At 42.6% G+C, this 16,755-nt stretch overlaps 1 protein-coding gene across 1 annotated transcript in view; it reads left to right on the top strand.

The window, feature by feature from the left end:
* The first annotated feature begins 9,536 nt into the window (after positions 1 to 9,536).
* ptchd4 (patched domain containing 4) overlaps positions 9,537 to 16,755 on the top strand; it is a 50,238-nt gene continuing 43,019 nt past the window's right edge. The window contains exon 1 of the mRNA XM_034150418.1: positions 9,537 to 10,252. Coding sequence (XP_034006309.1) covers positions 9,827 to 10,252 — 426 coding nt within the window. The 5' untranslated portion in view covers positions 9,537 to 9,826. The remainder of the gene's footprint in view (positions 10,253 to 16,755) is intronic.

The raw sequence follows: 16,755 nt of genomic DNA, 5'->3' as shown, positions 1-16,755 counted from the left end.
AGGAGGCATAATAAAAACAAATCAAAAGCTTTTTTTAAAAGAAAGGTTTTTAGGCCTTTTTTGAAGGCGTCAGTGGTCTGTGGAGTCCTCAGGTGGTCTGGGAGGGAATTCAGCTGCACAGAAAGCCCGATCCCCCATTGTGCGGAGTTTGGTCCTCGGGGGGCGAAGCCGATGGTTGGTTGTGGAGAAGAGTAAGTTATTCTTACCTGTAATAAACTACTACTGTGTTTGATGAAAAATCAAATCATGGTTTGCTATATATGAATGATATGTTACAGGAGCAAATAAGTATTTCCATCAAAACTTTATTTTTAGAAATGTACAAAATGAACATGTGTAAATATACACATATACACTGTATATCATCCATTCCTCCCCTTATAGGCGTTTTCGGCATCTTGCCTATCGCAGCTTTGTAAGCTGGTGCTGGGGCTTTTTAGGACGAGGCATCAGAGTGGTCATCCCGTCATGTGTTGTCCGCCGGATACGCCAGGAGTTCCCGACTAAATCAAATGCAAATCACAAAATATAAGAGAAACTTAGTTGTTTTAGGTTCGTTAGCTTGCCAGCTAGATTAATATGCTAACCTACGTTTGCTAGTTGTTCAGTGTAATATGCCAACCTACTATGAACAACAGTGGTTCATATTAGGCTAGCAAGAACATGTTTACAATTGCAATCTTATATGGGTAGTCTGCTACGTTCGGTCATTCATTGTAGCTGGCATAAAACCAATGTTTTCCCTATCAAACTCATGTCTAGCTCTTGGTAGCCTTCTTTTTTAGCTCGGTAGCATACACGCTAGGAACGCCAACTATAATGTAATTAAGTTTTGCGACTGACTGTACGGTAAATCACCCGGAGTATACTGTCGGAGTATTTCGTGTGTGAATGCAGACATTCTCCTGCTATGAGATACATGTAAGGCCATCTGCTGACATTGGAGTTGATATATGGAAACGCTATCAACTTAGTTAGCCCAGTTAGCACTGTGTCAATGGCAATTAGTAGCCCGAAAAACGTTTACCCCATTTAAACAATCGTCGTAGATTCCTTGTTTGTATTAAACATCATAAATACACAAACAACAATGAATACTTACAGGTTGTGTACCCGAATCTCCCGCCGGTCCAAACAAAGTAGGAACAGCATCGTCCTTCAGTGTCCTACGCTGTGCATATCCGGCCTGAATCGCTGAAAGTTTTGTGAAGCTTTGGTCCGTGAAATGCCGCGCACACAGTAAAATACCGGCTCGAACATCTGAAGGAACAGTGTTAAAAATAAATTTCAACCAATGACTTCGTCGTGGTTCTGCCCTCGATAAGGCATGCATTGAAGATTTCCCCTCACAATACAGGAAACAGACCCTCGTTGGCATGACTGGATACAGTTTTGAACTGAACCTGAACTTCCAACAGTATATATGTTCTGCTGGCAGAGGGTGTGGCCTCTGGGTATGGACACGTCAGAGAACCCAGGAAGAAAACAATGGAAAATGAGAAATCTCCAACGAGGCGTTTTGGGGCAGCATAGACAGGTCTTTTCTGTGTTAGAGTTTTACTCGCTACAGGGTGTACTTTGAGGGTTTTTGACTCTGCAGACCGTTTACATGCATAAAAACCTTCATAACACACAAGGGGACGAACCAATAACCGGAAAAGCAGTGTGTTTTTTACTTAACAAGGAATGTTAACAGTAAAGTGCGCTGTACTATTTCAACCAAAATATAGATATAATGAGTTCAACTACCCACCACAGTTAGCTTTGCTAGCTTAGTTACAGATGGCGTCAAATTTATGTTCAAGCACCTGAAGGCGTTTATAATGCATTTTGATGGTGAGGTGACCGGTGTTATAAGTAAACCGAGCCAGACATATAACGCTATAACTTTACACACAGCATTGAGGTACGAGGATTTCAAGATGGCGCCTGTGTCGGCATGCCGCTCCCTCAGCTCTCTGCCTTTAGCTATCCTGTTTTTGTTTTATGTTTGTCAGAATGTCTCTGCTCTGCTCGTCTACGATCGCCAAGCTCTCCTCCACCTCAGACCCTCACTGGAGTTTATACTGCTGCCCAAACCTACATCTGGCAACCGTAAATCGACTCCCCCCCTCTACTGTCGGATATTCCCACCTACCTGGTTTGTGCCTTTTCCTAAAACGGGTATATTAATCATCAAGTGAATTTTGGGGAATTAAGAGAGAGAGAAAAAATATATACTTTGCCGCCACACCCCGTTGCCAAGCAACGCTTACGGCCCGTCCACACAGCAGCGTTAAAAAAATCTTCCAACGCTTCTGCCCATTCACTTTGAATGGGGTGACGTCACTTTGCCTCACTTTTCGCCGAACTGCATTGTGGGAAGCAGAGCGGAGATTTCCAGGCATTTCAGGATTCAAAAGTTGAGCAATGTTCAACTTTTGAAGCTGAGGTGGAAGCGTCAGCCAATCAAATCCCGTTTATGCAAATCTGACAGTTGAAGCGCTAGCCAATCAAACCGCGTGTAAGCTGGGAGAGACATACCGCAGGTCATTTCCTCATATTCCAAAAAATGGAGGAGAAATTAATTATAGCGGTAGGGAATCACCCGGTGCTTTATGACTAGTCCCTATTTACCTACCGGGATACAAACCGGAGGAGCCAGGCATGGAGGGAGGTGGCAGAGACAGTGGTAGGTTTTCGCCTGTTTGGGGAGTTTATATCCAATTTACTTCGGGCTTTTTTGCTTTGTATGTCGGGGGCGGGAGATTCATGTGATTGGTTGTTGGTCGCGTTGCTCGCAAAAAATCCCCAAGCTTCAGATACGCCCACCTCCAAGATTTTTTTAACGCTGCTGTGTGGACGCTCCGTTATTGTTTAGGTCACGCAGCTCCGTGATCACCTGAAGCTCAGCCACTTTAACGGACCGGTGAGCGGAGCAAAACACACGTTTAAAGTTAGACCAAACACACTTAGCTATTTTATCTACCTCTGGAACTAGCTAAACTAGTTATACATATGTTTATTCTTCACTGTCGGGTCACTCATTACTGGAGTAGCGAGCTGCATGAGATACTGACAGGAGAGAGAGAGAGGAAAAGAGAGCTCTCCGTTTATTATACCTGTGTTATTATCTAAAGTGAATGTTAATTTTGAATGAAGTAGTTAAAGGTGGGGTAGGTAATTTTGGAGAAACCAGCTCGAGTGCGCTAGAATTTGAAAATACACAGCCGGAAAAATCTCCCACTTCCTTACAGAGCCCCTCCTCCAACACACACGAACGCGCACATGACCAATGAGGGCACTAGATAAGTTTGTGCACAGATGGAAGGCTGACAGGCAGGTAGGCCATCCAGTTATTTTAGCCGGGCCGGCTAAAATGATTGATCGTGCTTTTTACAGTACCACGGCTTCCACAGATGACATTTTTGTATGGATTTTTTGTCAAAGCACTTAAGATATTCATTGCTATCGGGATGTTAAGAGCATTCCATGGAATATAACAAAAAGTGTATCTCGAGCCGGTTTCTCAAACTTACCTACCCTACCTTTAATATACTATTAGTGGTTTGTTTAAATGTATTAATTGTTTTGTTTTTTGTTTGTAGAAGAACACCATTTATTGATTTATTGTCAAATGAATCCGAACGTTTTGATCTGTTACGATGATAAACTGAAGCAATTTACAAATTAACCCCATTAACTGAGTTTGCACCTGCCGGCCACCGTACCCCTCCAAAATTGTAATACCAGTTTTTTTTTCAATTCAAGACATCCAAACTATCCCATTAACACTAGAACCACTACATTTTACCCGCAGCTGTTTCTTGATTGTATGTCACTTTTTTTCAATAAAATATTCATGTCTCCCAGTCTGTGACTTTTCCTGAAAGTGTGTTATGTAGCACCCTCTGTTGTTCAAAATTGTCAATATGAAGTCAGATTGAAGAAATTCCCATTTATACCCATCAGCGCCAGCGGGTAATATTTACCTTATAGAAAATGCAGAGATATTCGCGCTATTGATCTCGCGCGAAAACATAAACATGACGTGTTGCTATAGCAACGCCTGTTGTTTACTTCGGTTCCTTGTAGATAGATAGAGAGAGAGATAGATAGATAGATTGTTATAGATAGATTGATAGAGAGAGAGATAGAGAGACACTTTGCACATAACTCACGGTAGCAATCTTTTATATTTCATTCAATATGCACAAACTAGATATCATATGAAAGCTGAGAGTCCACAGATTCTATTGGTATACATTTCATCACTGTGCAAAACTCACTCTTAACCCTGTGTTCTAGTATGATAAATAAAAGAACATTGTACCTTGAAAATCAATGCATTCTAGCGGGTACATTTGACCCATTGGCGGTTTCAGGTATACAGCGACCCCTGGTGGATCTAGTGTTAAAGGTCCCATGTCATGCTTTTCCGGTTATTACCCGTCCCGTTGTGTGTTATGAAGGTTTTTATGCATGTGAACGGTCTGCAGAGTCAAAAACCCTCAAAGTACACCCTGTAGCGAGTAAAACTCTAACACAGAAAATACCTCCCCAAAACGCCTCGTTGGAGATTTCTCATTTTCCAATGTTTTCTTCCTGGGTATCGCTACGTAGGGATACCCAGTAGCCACGCCCAGAGCTTCCCAAACCTTTCAGCGATTCATGCCGGATATGTACAGCGTAGGGCACTGAAGAACGATGCTGTTCCTACTTTGTTTGGACCAGCGGGAGATTCGGGTACACAACCTGTAAGTATTCATTGTTGTTTGTGTATTTATGATGTTTAAAACAAACAAGGTATCTACCACGACTGTTTAAATGGGTAAACGTTTTTCGGGCTACTACGTTGGGATTGCGGAGAAATGCTCTCCGCAGACCCATGCTCACAGCGTTATAAACCTTTTTCTTACTCAATATCAAGCCACACTTATTGTTTTTACTTCGACTGTGAGTGTTTGTGTGTGCTCAGGATGAGTTTAGCTTGTTCTCCTGTATCGCCGAGACGCCGGCACGGAAGCCTGTCTGCTCCTGCAGCAGCTCACACAGCTGCGAGGAGCTGCGAGCAGCAACGAGCCTCTCAGCTTTGCGACCAATCAGAGCACACTGGGCTCACAGGGAGGGGGGGCAGGAGCTCCAACAAGCCGTTTAGGACAGAGAGTGAATACCGGTGAATACACATACTTTACAGAGATGCTGTATGAGAAACCAATATGAGTTTGGAAAATTGCACAGTATACATCTATTTTAGTATACCTCAACAATGGAATTATGATCAGTAGAAATGGCCATGACATGGGATCTTTAAGATGGTGCAGACTTTGAACAAGACAGCTACCCAGGAATTTGCTGCACAGAAGAAACATGACATTGTGGTGACAATCAAATTACATTGTTTTGTTATTGTGTTTTTCAGATAAATTAAGAATTTCATCGGATCACCAGCAAAGACCTCCTGGGGACGTTCGGTGCAGCCTTTGACAAACATGTGCCTTGCCTGCTGAAACTACCGGGCTAGGAAGGGAGCTTTAGGACAGAAGATGGAAGACCTCTTGGAAAAACTTGATGAACAAGTGAGTGAAGTGCCTCAATCTAAGAGCATGCAAAAGTTGAGGGGAAAATGGCCTGTCACTTGCTACCTTCAGCAGCCTAAGGAGACGGGTCCACCAAAGCCCTTTTCCCCCATTTGAAAATATGAAATGCTCCTTCGCCTAACATTTGTAGGAGCAAAAACGCTTTGATGGAAAGGCTTCAGTAAAAATGGATGTTACAAATCATTGCTTGGTGTTCTTAGTTGGTGGAATTTGAGAACTATAACGGTATTTTTTGTTTTCTTTTGCCAGTCTTTTACTGAAGCATGCTACTGGGATCTGACCTGTTCTTTATCCTCCTCATTACTATACAGAACGTCGGATTTTGTATAAATTCACAACGGCACTAAACTAATTGATATGTTTGTGTGTTTCCACTGGGTACTCCTTAGACATCCGACATTGTGTCTCACCGAAAGACAGCAGCACTGAGAGGCCTGCCCATTTTTATCCGAGAGGACACAACCAAGTTTCTTCTGGAGTGTTTGGTAAGTAATACTAACTGTAGGAAATAAACTTACACAATACAAGTAATATTGCTTAATGTAGCTTAAACATTTTATGATCTCATAGCTTATGCTAATCATTTTATGCATAATACACTTTGTGTAAGATTTAATTTTGAGCCCAGAGATGTTTTCATCTCATGAACCCGAGCGCGATGAGTTCACCCAAAATTAAAAATAAATATGAGCACTGTTTGAGCAACAGCCAACCCGATACAGCTGGCCATTGTTGTCTGGTGTTCTTTGTCAGAAAATACTTCTTTATAGAACCCGGCACAACAAGGTTGGTGGGTGATAGCAGCCGTTCTGTTGAGTTGCAATTATAACTTCCACAAGCTGAATGGCAAGACTCAGTAGCTTGGTACTAAAGCTAAAGTTAGAATCAGTGGATATGTATTTTGTCGTTTAGTTTTCCATAGCACAGATTCATGCATATTTTACTTTTCCTCAGGACAATGACCATGAAGAACGATTGCTCAGAGGTGTGACTGTGGCCATCCTCACCGTCATTGAAGATGAAGATGCCGCCATATCACCAAATGTGCGAGACGTGGCTGTTGTGTTGGAAGGGACCATTGTACTGCATGACCTACCAGACCTCTCTACTGCCTTTGCATACCTCTTTGGCCTACTTTATGCCATGAACATTGATTATCCAAAGGAGATGAGGTATACCTTTGAAGCCATTCAGACTATCTTTTACGAGCTTGGCTCTCGATGCTCGCAGCGCATAAGGTCTCTGAAAACAAAGCTTTTGCTGTGAATGTTAATGGGGAAGCCAGACATGACTTTAACCTATGTTTCGCCTGTTCCAGTGCATTGTGGTTAGTGCTCATGTAAAACCTCACAGCATTCATTTCATTTTAAGCATATAAGTTGTCTTCTGAAATAGAGAATCAAAGAATGTGTAAGTTGCCAGTTCAAAAGAGGGGCATATCCAGTATTTCAACTGTTCAAGTTCATTGTTAGTGATCAGGTAAAACTTCAATGTATGTACATGCTTGCACATGCAGTCATGAAGTCCCATTTGCCTGTGAAATTGAAATGTGTGGAATTGTGAGTTGCCAGTTAACAAGAGGCACTGGATTGTAATTGTTATATTTGTTTATTCTTAAATTATTTGATTGTGATGTGCTGAAGAGGCTGAGGCCTGATTTATCACAATGATGTCAGGTGTGTGAATCCTATTTTGACTTGATGGATAAAAGCAGAAGCAGAAGCGATCCTCAGAATCTGTGTTCAAAGGCCATCATCATTTTCTGTTTAAAGCAGCTTTGCTAGATGTTTATTATGCCAAGAAATGTCCTTAACTTTTTTTCAAAATCCATATCTTCAGCATGTGAAGAATGCATGTTATCAACGTCCAGCAAAGCTGCTTTAAACAGAAAATGATGATGGCGTGGGGTCTGCGAGACAGCGAGACACAGAGGAACTCAGCCTGAGCACACACACACACTCACAGCCTGGCTGTGTGTGTGGAAATCCGCGGAGCCGCGGCTGAGAAAAGATAAGGCTGAGTGAGTGTGTGCGTGTGGCCCAATCCGCGGAGCCGTTACGTCACAATGCCCGTTACGTCACTTTAATCAGGAAGAAAAAAATGGAAAAAGAAATCTCCAACGAGGCATTCCGGGGCAGAATAGACAGGTATTTTCTTTTTTTGTTTGTTAATTTTAGTTCATTTTCAATGTCTGACATCAATGTTGATTGCATTCTTCAGCGTGACAATTATCTCAATGTTGATTCAATGACTTTTTGCTATGCGATAATAACAATGTATAATGCAACGCGTAATATAGTTGAATCAATGTTGATACAATTCTACATCCTTTCAATGTTGATCATATCGTAATTGAATCAAGGTTGATTCATTGTTGGGATTGATTGAAAATTCAATGTTCTTTCAATGCTGATCACAGCGAGCACTTTCAATGTTATTTTCAATGTCTGACATCAATGTTGATTGCAATCTTCAGCGTGACAATATCTCAATGTTGATTCAATTACTTTGCTATCTGGGAAACCTTTCCTCTTTAAATTATTGTATTTGTCACATTTGTACTGTCCTACAAAAAATATTTTTGTACAATCTAATTTATCTTGTCTATGTACTGTATGCACCATTCTCACCAAAGCCAATTCCTTGTATTGGCGAACCTACTTGGCAATATATCTGATTCTGATTAGCTTTCTGAAAATCAGGCCCGCTAAACAATAGAGCTAAATAGTCTTGGTCTATACTTCGACTTTTTTTCAAAATGTTCATCAAATCTGGAGCATATGGGCCCTGACTTAATTGAGGACATGATATTTTATGGGAGCTTTCTTATTCATGATGCTTAGACTGTAGCGTTGCTGGCAGTGGCTCAGTCAGTAGGAGCTTGGACTGGGAATTGTAGGGTTGTTGGTTCAAGCCCCCGAACAGACCTATGTATGGAGTGTGGAGTGCTACTTGGAGAGGTCCCAGTTCACCTCCTGGGCCCTGCCGTGGTGCCCTTGAGCAAGGCAACGGACACCCCAACCCCCTCACCCCCATTGCTCCCCTGGCGCTGTACAATAGCAGCCCACTGCTCCTAGTACTATAGTACTAGGAGCAGTGGGCTGCAGCTATTGTAGACTCCTGGTACTATGGGTTAAAAGCAGAGAACAAATTTCACTTTGTAAAATAAAGAGGGTTTCATCCTCCAATTCTATTCATAACTGCATTTAAAACACAAGAAGTAGCAACACCAATACATCCCGAACGGGCAATGCACTGATCCGAATCAGAAATGCTTTTTTAGTCCCACAGAGGGGAAATTTACATCGTCAAAGAGACAATAATGACACAGAATTTTTATTATGTGGAATCAAATAATAATTACACATTCCAATGTAAAAAGTAACAGCATTATAAAAAGTGAAAGAAGTAGAAAGTAATGAAGTAGCTGCAGGATGACTGTGTTAAACACCATAATTACTATAGGTAAAATATTGCAGTGTTATATTACAGGTGTTTGTAGTAGTATGTTTAACATAGTATTGCACAAAATATGTGTTATGTCTGTGTAGTGCAAATAATGACAAGCCACCTAAACAGGTTTTTTCAAATTGTATTTAAAAAATAAATAAGATTGCTCTGTATGGCCTGATCCTATCACACCACCTTGCCGGCCTGCACACTGAACTCAGCATGAACACAAGGCGGGATTTCCCGATTCATGAACACTGACTCATCCCTGTAAGTGCTTTTCGGCCACCAGCAGCGGCAAGAAACATATTTTACAACTCTCATGTTGCCTGTTGCCTCCGCTGTTCCTAAAAATAACCAGGCATCAACCCCCCTCCCCTGCTCCTCTTCCTCCCTCCCTCCTCTCCTTCGTCCCCTCCACATGGTTACAGTTAAGTACATAAATTAGGCGCCGGGGCTGGTGTGAAGCGGCGCACTGGCAGCAGACAGCGCGCACACATGCTCTTCACTCCGCCGCGGCTCGTCGCTGCCACTGCAGCCGCTGCAGCTCCGCACACCGGCGGCTCTTCTCCAGCACTCGGAGGCGGAATGGCGTGAGACCAGACACCGCGGACTCGTCTCTTACGGCCGATGCGCGATGGTGTTCTGACTGTCTGCCTGTCTGTGTGTGCGTCCGTGCGTCTTGCAGCGAGATTGCTGCAGTGCTGTTTTTCCAGGTGTTGTGGCTGGCGTGTGTGTGAGAGTGAGTGTGTGCATGGTGGTTCTCGAATTGGACTAAGCCGGGAGTCTGATGTCACATGTGCTTCATCGGAGGAGACGGGGCATCTGCAAGCGGGATTTTGTGGAGGATGCTGCGGCAAGTGATACACAGAGGGCTCAAGGCTTCGTTCTACTGGCTGGGCTTATTCGTTAGCAGGCACCCCGTTTTCTTCCTCACCGTCCCCGCCGTGCTCACCATCATCTTCGGATCTACCGTACTGAGCAGATTCAAGCCGGAGACGGACCTGGAGGTGCTGGTCGCCCCGACGCACAGCCTGGCCAAGATCGAGCGGAGTCTCGCCAACAGCCTGTTTCCCATCGACCAGTCGAAGCACAAGCTGTACTCGGATTTGCACACTCCGGGCAGATATGGCAGGCTGATCCTGCTGGCCAAGTCCGGGGGGAACATCCTGGAGCTGGCCGACCAGGTCCTGCAGGTCCACAAGCAGGTGTTGGATTTGCACGTGAATTACAAGGGATTCAATTACACGTTCGCGCACCTCTGCGTGCTGAGCCACCGGGACAAGCGCTGCCTCTTGGATGATATCATCACCATCTTCGAAGATATCAGGCAGGCGGTGCTCTCCAACAGCACTTTCCATAAGGTGCCCGTGAGCTATCCAAACACAACGCTAAAGGTGAGATTTCATTTGCATGACTGTCAAGCCAGGCCAGGCCTACACACTCCTACCCCCCTTTCCCAAAACACCTCCCCATCAGATTTGTGGTGACAGTGCAGCAGCAGCAGCATGTAGCAGGCTGGCCCTCTTTCTGAATGGGCTCCTGTTAGCTCAGGCTGTGATGGGGGGCTGCATATTGTCACATATCAGATGGTGAGTGAACCCTCTCCATTACACACAGCCGGCTTTGCAGTTTTCACCCTCCCTTGTTGGTGCAGGTGAATTGATTGGTTGCATGTACTGCCTGCTCTCTGTCCTTACACACACACACACACACACACACACACACACACACACACACACACACACACACACACACACACACACACACACACACACACACACACACACACACACACACACACACACACCACACACACACACACACACACACACACACACACACACAGGGATATCCTGCCTTTTTGTTTTGATGCAGTGTCTCCCTCTTGCCTTCTGCTGGCTGCACATGCAGCATGACATGTAGCTAATATATTCCACTGCATTCATTTCTAGAGTCTGCCTCTCATTTTCTCAGTGAGGTGACTGCAGCTGTTTCGATCACTTAAAGCCATACAACAAGCATAGGAAGAAGCTGTAGACCACAGGTGCACACTCAGTAGGCCCACACATGCATCAAGTGCAGATGTGCTCTGCAGATGGAGCCTGGTGCTAGGTGTACGGGGCTATACACTGAAAATATGTTGCACACATGCATGATTTTATATATTTGCCAATGTTTTCCTTTTAAACCAGATTCAAAATATATCTGTTGTTGTCACACCACGAGACACATGCAATTAGTGCTGCAAAAGTAATCTAAATTGGATCGGAATGGAAATATGGACTAGTGATGTATTCAGATTGCAGGAAGCTCACTCTTCGTTAAAGACCAATTATGTGTTAAAATACCATTTTGAATGAAGTACAGAGGAGCTGCAGAGATATTCCCTGCCTACACATCGTTTTTTTTAGTTATACAACATTTTTGTTTGGTACAGATCCTTTCACCATGACCATTTCAATATATTTTTCAATGATAATGAACAGATTGATGAAAAATGATAATCATATCGCAATGTAGAAATCCCTCAAAATTATCGCAATTAGTTATTTTATCAGAATCCTGCAGCCCTACGTGCAAAACATATGGGTTTAGTTTTACTTTGCTGCATGAAGTGCTTTTAGTGTCCTTTAGGTTGCAATGAGGCATATTTAAAGTAGGTCTACAGTATGGTACAGATTGAATATAAGATGGATATATGCACACACACTAACAGCTTACTTACTTACTAGCTTACTCTACACTAGGTGACACAAGTGTGATGTACATGCCGCTGTACATCAGCCACACACATACTGTAGGCCCAACCTGACAGCAGCACATCTTTAATGTATCACAGCCTGGTCTCCAGCATGGTGGGCTGTAACTTCCATTGAGAGCTGCCACAGCAGTGAGAGCTATCCGAGCAGCAGCAGCGTCTGATTGGAGTAGTGAAGCCATTCATCGTCCTGTTGCACACTGATATTCACTCTCTGCCGATCGATCGGTGCTCTCTATAAATGCCGATCGGGAGAGCCGATCACATGATGTAAAACACATGACACTTTTCTCTGTGCGCGGCAAAACAAGCTCGCCAAAATGGCTTTACCAGTCTGGCAGTATTTTAAGGTGTCCGAAAAAGACAATAAAATAGCGGTATGCAACGTGTGTGAAGCAGAAATCCTGCAGCTCCGCCCGCTGTGACGGACCGGTGAGCGGAGCAAAACACACACTAAGAGTTAGACCTTAGCTTTTTTATCTACCTCTGGGACTAGCTAAACTAGTTATAAATATGTTTATTCTTCACTGTCGGGTCACTCATTACTGGATCAGTGAGCTGCATGAGATACTGACAGGCTTTCAGGAGAGAGAGAGAGGGAGAGAGAGGAAAAGAGAGCGCTTCCACTCATTTCTCCCGTGTTATTATCCAAAGTTAATGTAAACTTGAATAATGTACTTCATTTGAATGTAATAATTATGTTGGTTGTTGTTTGTGGAAGCGCCAGTGAATGAGCCCCGTTGACTGAGTTTTAAACATCACTTTAACCTGTTAAGCCCTGAGCCTGTTTTTCAGGTTTCAGGCTCGAAAATGCCACTAACACAACAAAGACTATATCTTCACTTCTAAAAGGGGTAAATTAATAATCCTTTTTCTCAAAGCAAGGTTACATCTGTGAGTTGGATGTAGAAGTGTCAGAAATCAATATAGATGTTTTTATTTTAAAATAAATTCATATGGAACATAGTAAAAACATATAAATTCTATCTCCGCCTAAAAAAACCCCATTACTTATAGTGAAAACCACCCTTGAATGATGGGTTAGTAGAATAAAAGCTTTAGGAATCCAAACTATAACATATAATAAGTACCCTGTATCAAGATTGATGCAAAACAAGTGACATTTGACCTTTTTAGAGAGGTTTAGAAAAATAAAGTCCAGGCAGACTCACCTCTGGGTAATTTGGGAACCATCAGTTCCATTTGACCTTTTTCACTGTAAAAATCATTTTATTACTTTGAATTATCACTATAGGTATTCATTCCATCCAAATACAACTGTTGTAAAAAATAAATTAAAAAAAACATGCAAAATGAAGTTTGACTCCAACTGGAGCAGATTTATTTAAAACATTACAATGTTACAACTTAGCATGCCACTCCTTGTAACAATTTTTTTTGGAAGTGAAGCACAGAGGGACCTCACACTTCCTGCAGTACACAGCTGTCTTCACCTTCTTTTTGCCAGCATCATGCAGTTCCTGCAGTTCTTCCTGATACGGACATCTTTCCCATAAAACTTAAGCATCTCTTTCCTATCTATGGAACCCATTGGTCGATTTGAGTGATTTACACCTTTTTCTTAACCATTAGATCCAATAGAATCCGATGGGCAGTTCCAAAATCCACGTAAACATTACCATTGCGGACGTAATAGAGAAGCAAACGAAGCACATCTGAAAGTACAAGCCTTGACTGCAAAACTTTATACTAGAGATGTCCCGATCCGATCACGTGATCGGGGATCGGAGCCGATCACGTGATTTTCAAAAGATCGGAATCGGGAGAAAAAAATCGGGGATCAGAATTTTTTTTTTTTTTTTTTTTTTTTTTATAAAATATTTTTTTTTTATTTAATGTTACAAAACAAAAATGACCATGTTCACGTCTTAAAGTCATCCTGAGGCCTAAGTTTTGGTTTAAAATTACACAACGTCATGTATGTGTTGCTTCTTTTGGGCTTGTTTTCATAGACCTGGTTGCTTATTTCTCTCAAATCTGGCAACAGAGTGGGCAGGGCGCAGTGTCTAATAGTAGCAGTAAGCTAACGAGAGGCTACGTTCAGCTGGTGACTCCGGAGTCGGGACAGAGAAAATGTCAGGAGTTTGGAAGTATTATAAAATTGAAAGCGAAGGCAGTGTAACAGCCAGATGCAATGTTTGCAAGGCGGAGGTTCCGCGTGGTGGAAAGAACAGAGCTACGTTCAACAAGACCAATCTAATACACCACCTGAGAAACAAACACCAACAACAACACAACGAGTACACAGCGGCCACTCAGGTAACGGCAGTGAAACAACCAACACTTTCAGAGACTTTTAAAAGGAAAGAGAAACTGCCCCAGAACAGTGAAAAGGCCAAAAAAATAACAGCCAAGATAGCTGAATTCATCACGTTGGATGACCAGCCGTTATCTGTGGTGGAGAACGTGGGGTTTAAGGGACAACTTGAATGCTTTTCTCCTTTTTTTTCTCTTAATGCATTGCATAAAGATCGGATCGGGAAAAATCGGTATCGGCAGATTGTCAAAATCAAATGATCGGAATCGGATCGGGAGCAAAAAAAGGTGATCGGGACATCCCTACTTTATACCCAGTTTATTGCCATAAATATGATGATGGATTATCAGTAAAAAATTCTACGTGACACAGACACATTGGATTAACCTTGAGCGGCGTTTTTATTCCGTTGAACACAACTTTTGATCACAAATCAAAAAAGGTAAGATGTAATTATTGTAATATCTTTGAAACCGGATGTTGTTTACTTTCTCTTTTCTGGCTGAAAGCTCCGCAAATTCGGGGTCGTACAGTGATGACACTACATGTATGGAATATGTGGAGTCTCAGCTTTAATCGGATATCTTGTTTGTGCAGTTACGATAAGTAATAAGGGCATTTTGAGAGTGAGTGCTGTGCAAAACTCCGTTAGCATTAGTTAGCATTTTTTCGCAAAATGCTAATTCAAAGGCTTGGTATTACTCTTGTGTTTCTTTTAGCTAAAAATGGTTCATATCTTCAGTTAGCTGGGATTCTTACCGTTAATCTGGTGCTACACATTAATAGTTTCATACATTTAAGAAGCCCTGAGACATTGTCTAAAAAAAAGTGGGAGGGGTCCAATGGGGGGACCGTCGTGCTTAAGAGGTTAAATGGAAGATCCCCATAGCCCCCACCCACTCTATCGGATCGGCCCCAAAATTGGCGATCGGAGCATCCCTAATATTTAGTCCACTTTCATAAAGGAGCACAGAAACCAGGAATTGTTCACATCAGGACTCGGATAATTCTTTTTTTGACGTTAAACAGAGTAATGGACTATTAAGTAGGGATGGGTATCGTTTGAAATGTATCGATTCCGATTCCGATTCCGGTTCTGCTTATCGATTCCGGTTCTTATCAATTCCCCATTTCGATTCCAAAATTGTAAAAGAAAGAGGTCAAACGTTTAGATAACAAAAATATCTTTATTCTTTTAAGCTTTAACTTACATTTTTACAAATAAAAAATATACATGCAATACAAATGTATTGCACAATAACTGTGCTTTATTTTAACTGAGCTATGCCTGTGGCAAGCTATTAACAGGCATTACACTGTGCCTTGTCTTTTTCTTTTTTAGTGTAGTGGAGCGTTTACCGCGATCCATCTTTGGTGTTAAGAAGTGACTGAGCTCATGAACTGTCTACGGGAGGGTGGGGGGAGCCCCGCTGCGGGGCAACTGTGGATCTCTGTCGCCTGTCAGCGCAACTTACATGATGCCGTTTAAAAAAATGAAAGGCGGTGCCGGCCGTCAGCGTACCGAGCCAGCCGTCAACGGCCCGCTGACGACCGGCCATTCTGTGATTCTCCAGAACACACAGATGGCCAGTCCGCCCCCTGTATTCCACCGGGTCACCGCGGCGCAGACGGACCCGGTGGAATACAGGGTCTACCGCATTTAGGAACCGTTAAGCAGAACCAAAATTGTGTATTTTGTATGGGTACCCGGTACCCGGCATTTTCTTATCGGTTCTCATCTGGAACCGAGTTTCGGTTCCCAACCCTACTATTAAGTAAAAAAATAATTGAATGATCTTTGCCCCTCCACCCACACAATTACACAAACAACCAGCACAAACACTTACCTCGTAGGCTGCTAGTCACCTAGAGGGGCTGATAACTTTAGCTGCATCTTTCCCTTAGTTTCCTTCGTTTTTCTTTAGCATCCTGCGTTGCTCTGGAGTTGCAACTACCAAGTGCGTCGATAGAGAACCTTAGTGACGCGTCCTAAAACCCGGAAGTAAACTTCTTCCGGTTCCTTCGACAAAAATGCAATGCAATTTCTCGTGATCCATCTCTTAAATGTGTGTCAACCACAGACCTTATTTCGAGCTATTTTCCAAAATCCTATGGAGAAATTGCATTGCATTTTTGTCGAAGGAACCGGAAGAAGTTTACTTCCGGGTTTTAGGACACGTCACTGCGGTTCTCTATTAAACAAACAGGTGTAACACAAAACAACGCAGATTAGTTCCGCCTCTAATGTTGTTAGACATAAAAAGGTAGGAACCAAAAATACAATGTGGAAAGGCTCAAACATGTGGCATGTGATATTTGCATATTTGAATATTCATAGTTCTAGAATTTCCTAGAGAAGACGAAAGAGGGAAAACATGATCAATAAAAAAAGTATGTTTTTTTATTTCTGGTTTTGAAGGTAGATTTGACTTCCTTCCTCTCCAGCTGTCCTCACTCTATATCAGGCCCTCTACACTCTCACTGTTCCCTAATCCTTCTCCTCTCCGTCTGGCTGTTTGACGAGCTGCCTGGGCTAATTCATTTGACTGATTTCTTCTACCTCATCCTCCTCTTTGATGTCACAACAGGGGTTTATTTCTGTGCTTGTTATACAGACAGAGTCTTCGTAAAGTACTACTTTTTGCTGAGCTGAGCTTTATCTCTGTTCCCAGGAGAAAACAATTGAA

The sequence above is a fragment of the Trematomus bernacchii genome, unplaced genomic scaffold (genome assembly GCF_902827165.1).
Source record: "Trematomus bernacchii unplaced genomic scaffold, fTreBer1.1, whole genome shotgun sequence".
In the NCBI taxonomy this organism is placed as follows: Eukaryota; Metazoa; Chordata; class Actinopteri; order Perciformes; family Nototheniidae; genus Trematomus; species Trematomus bernacchii.
Note: the sequence above shows the minus strand (reverse complement) of the source record. Positions and strands in the feature narration are given on the sequence as shown.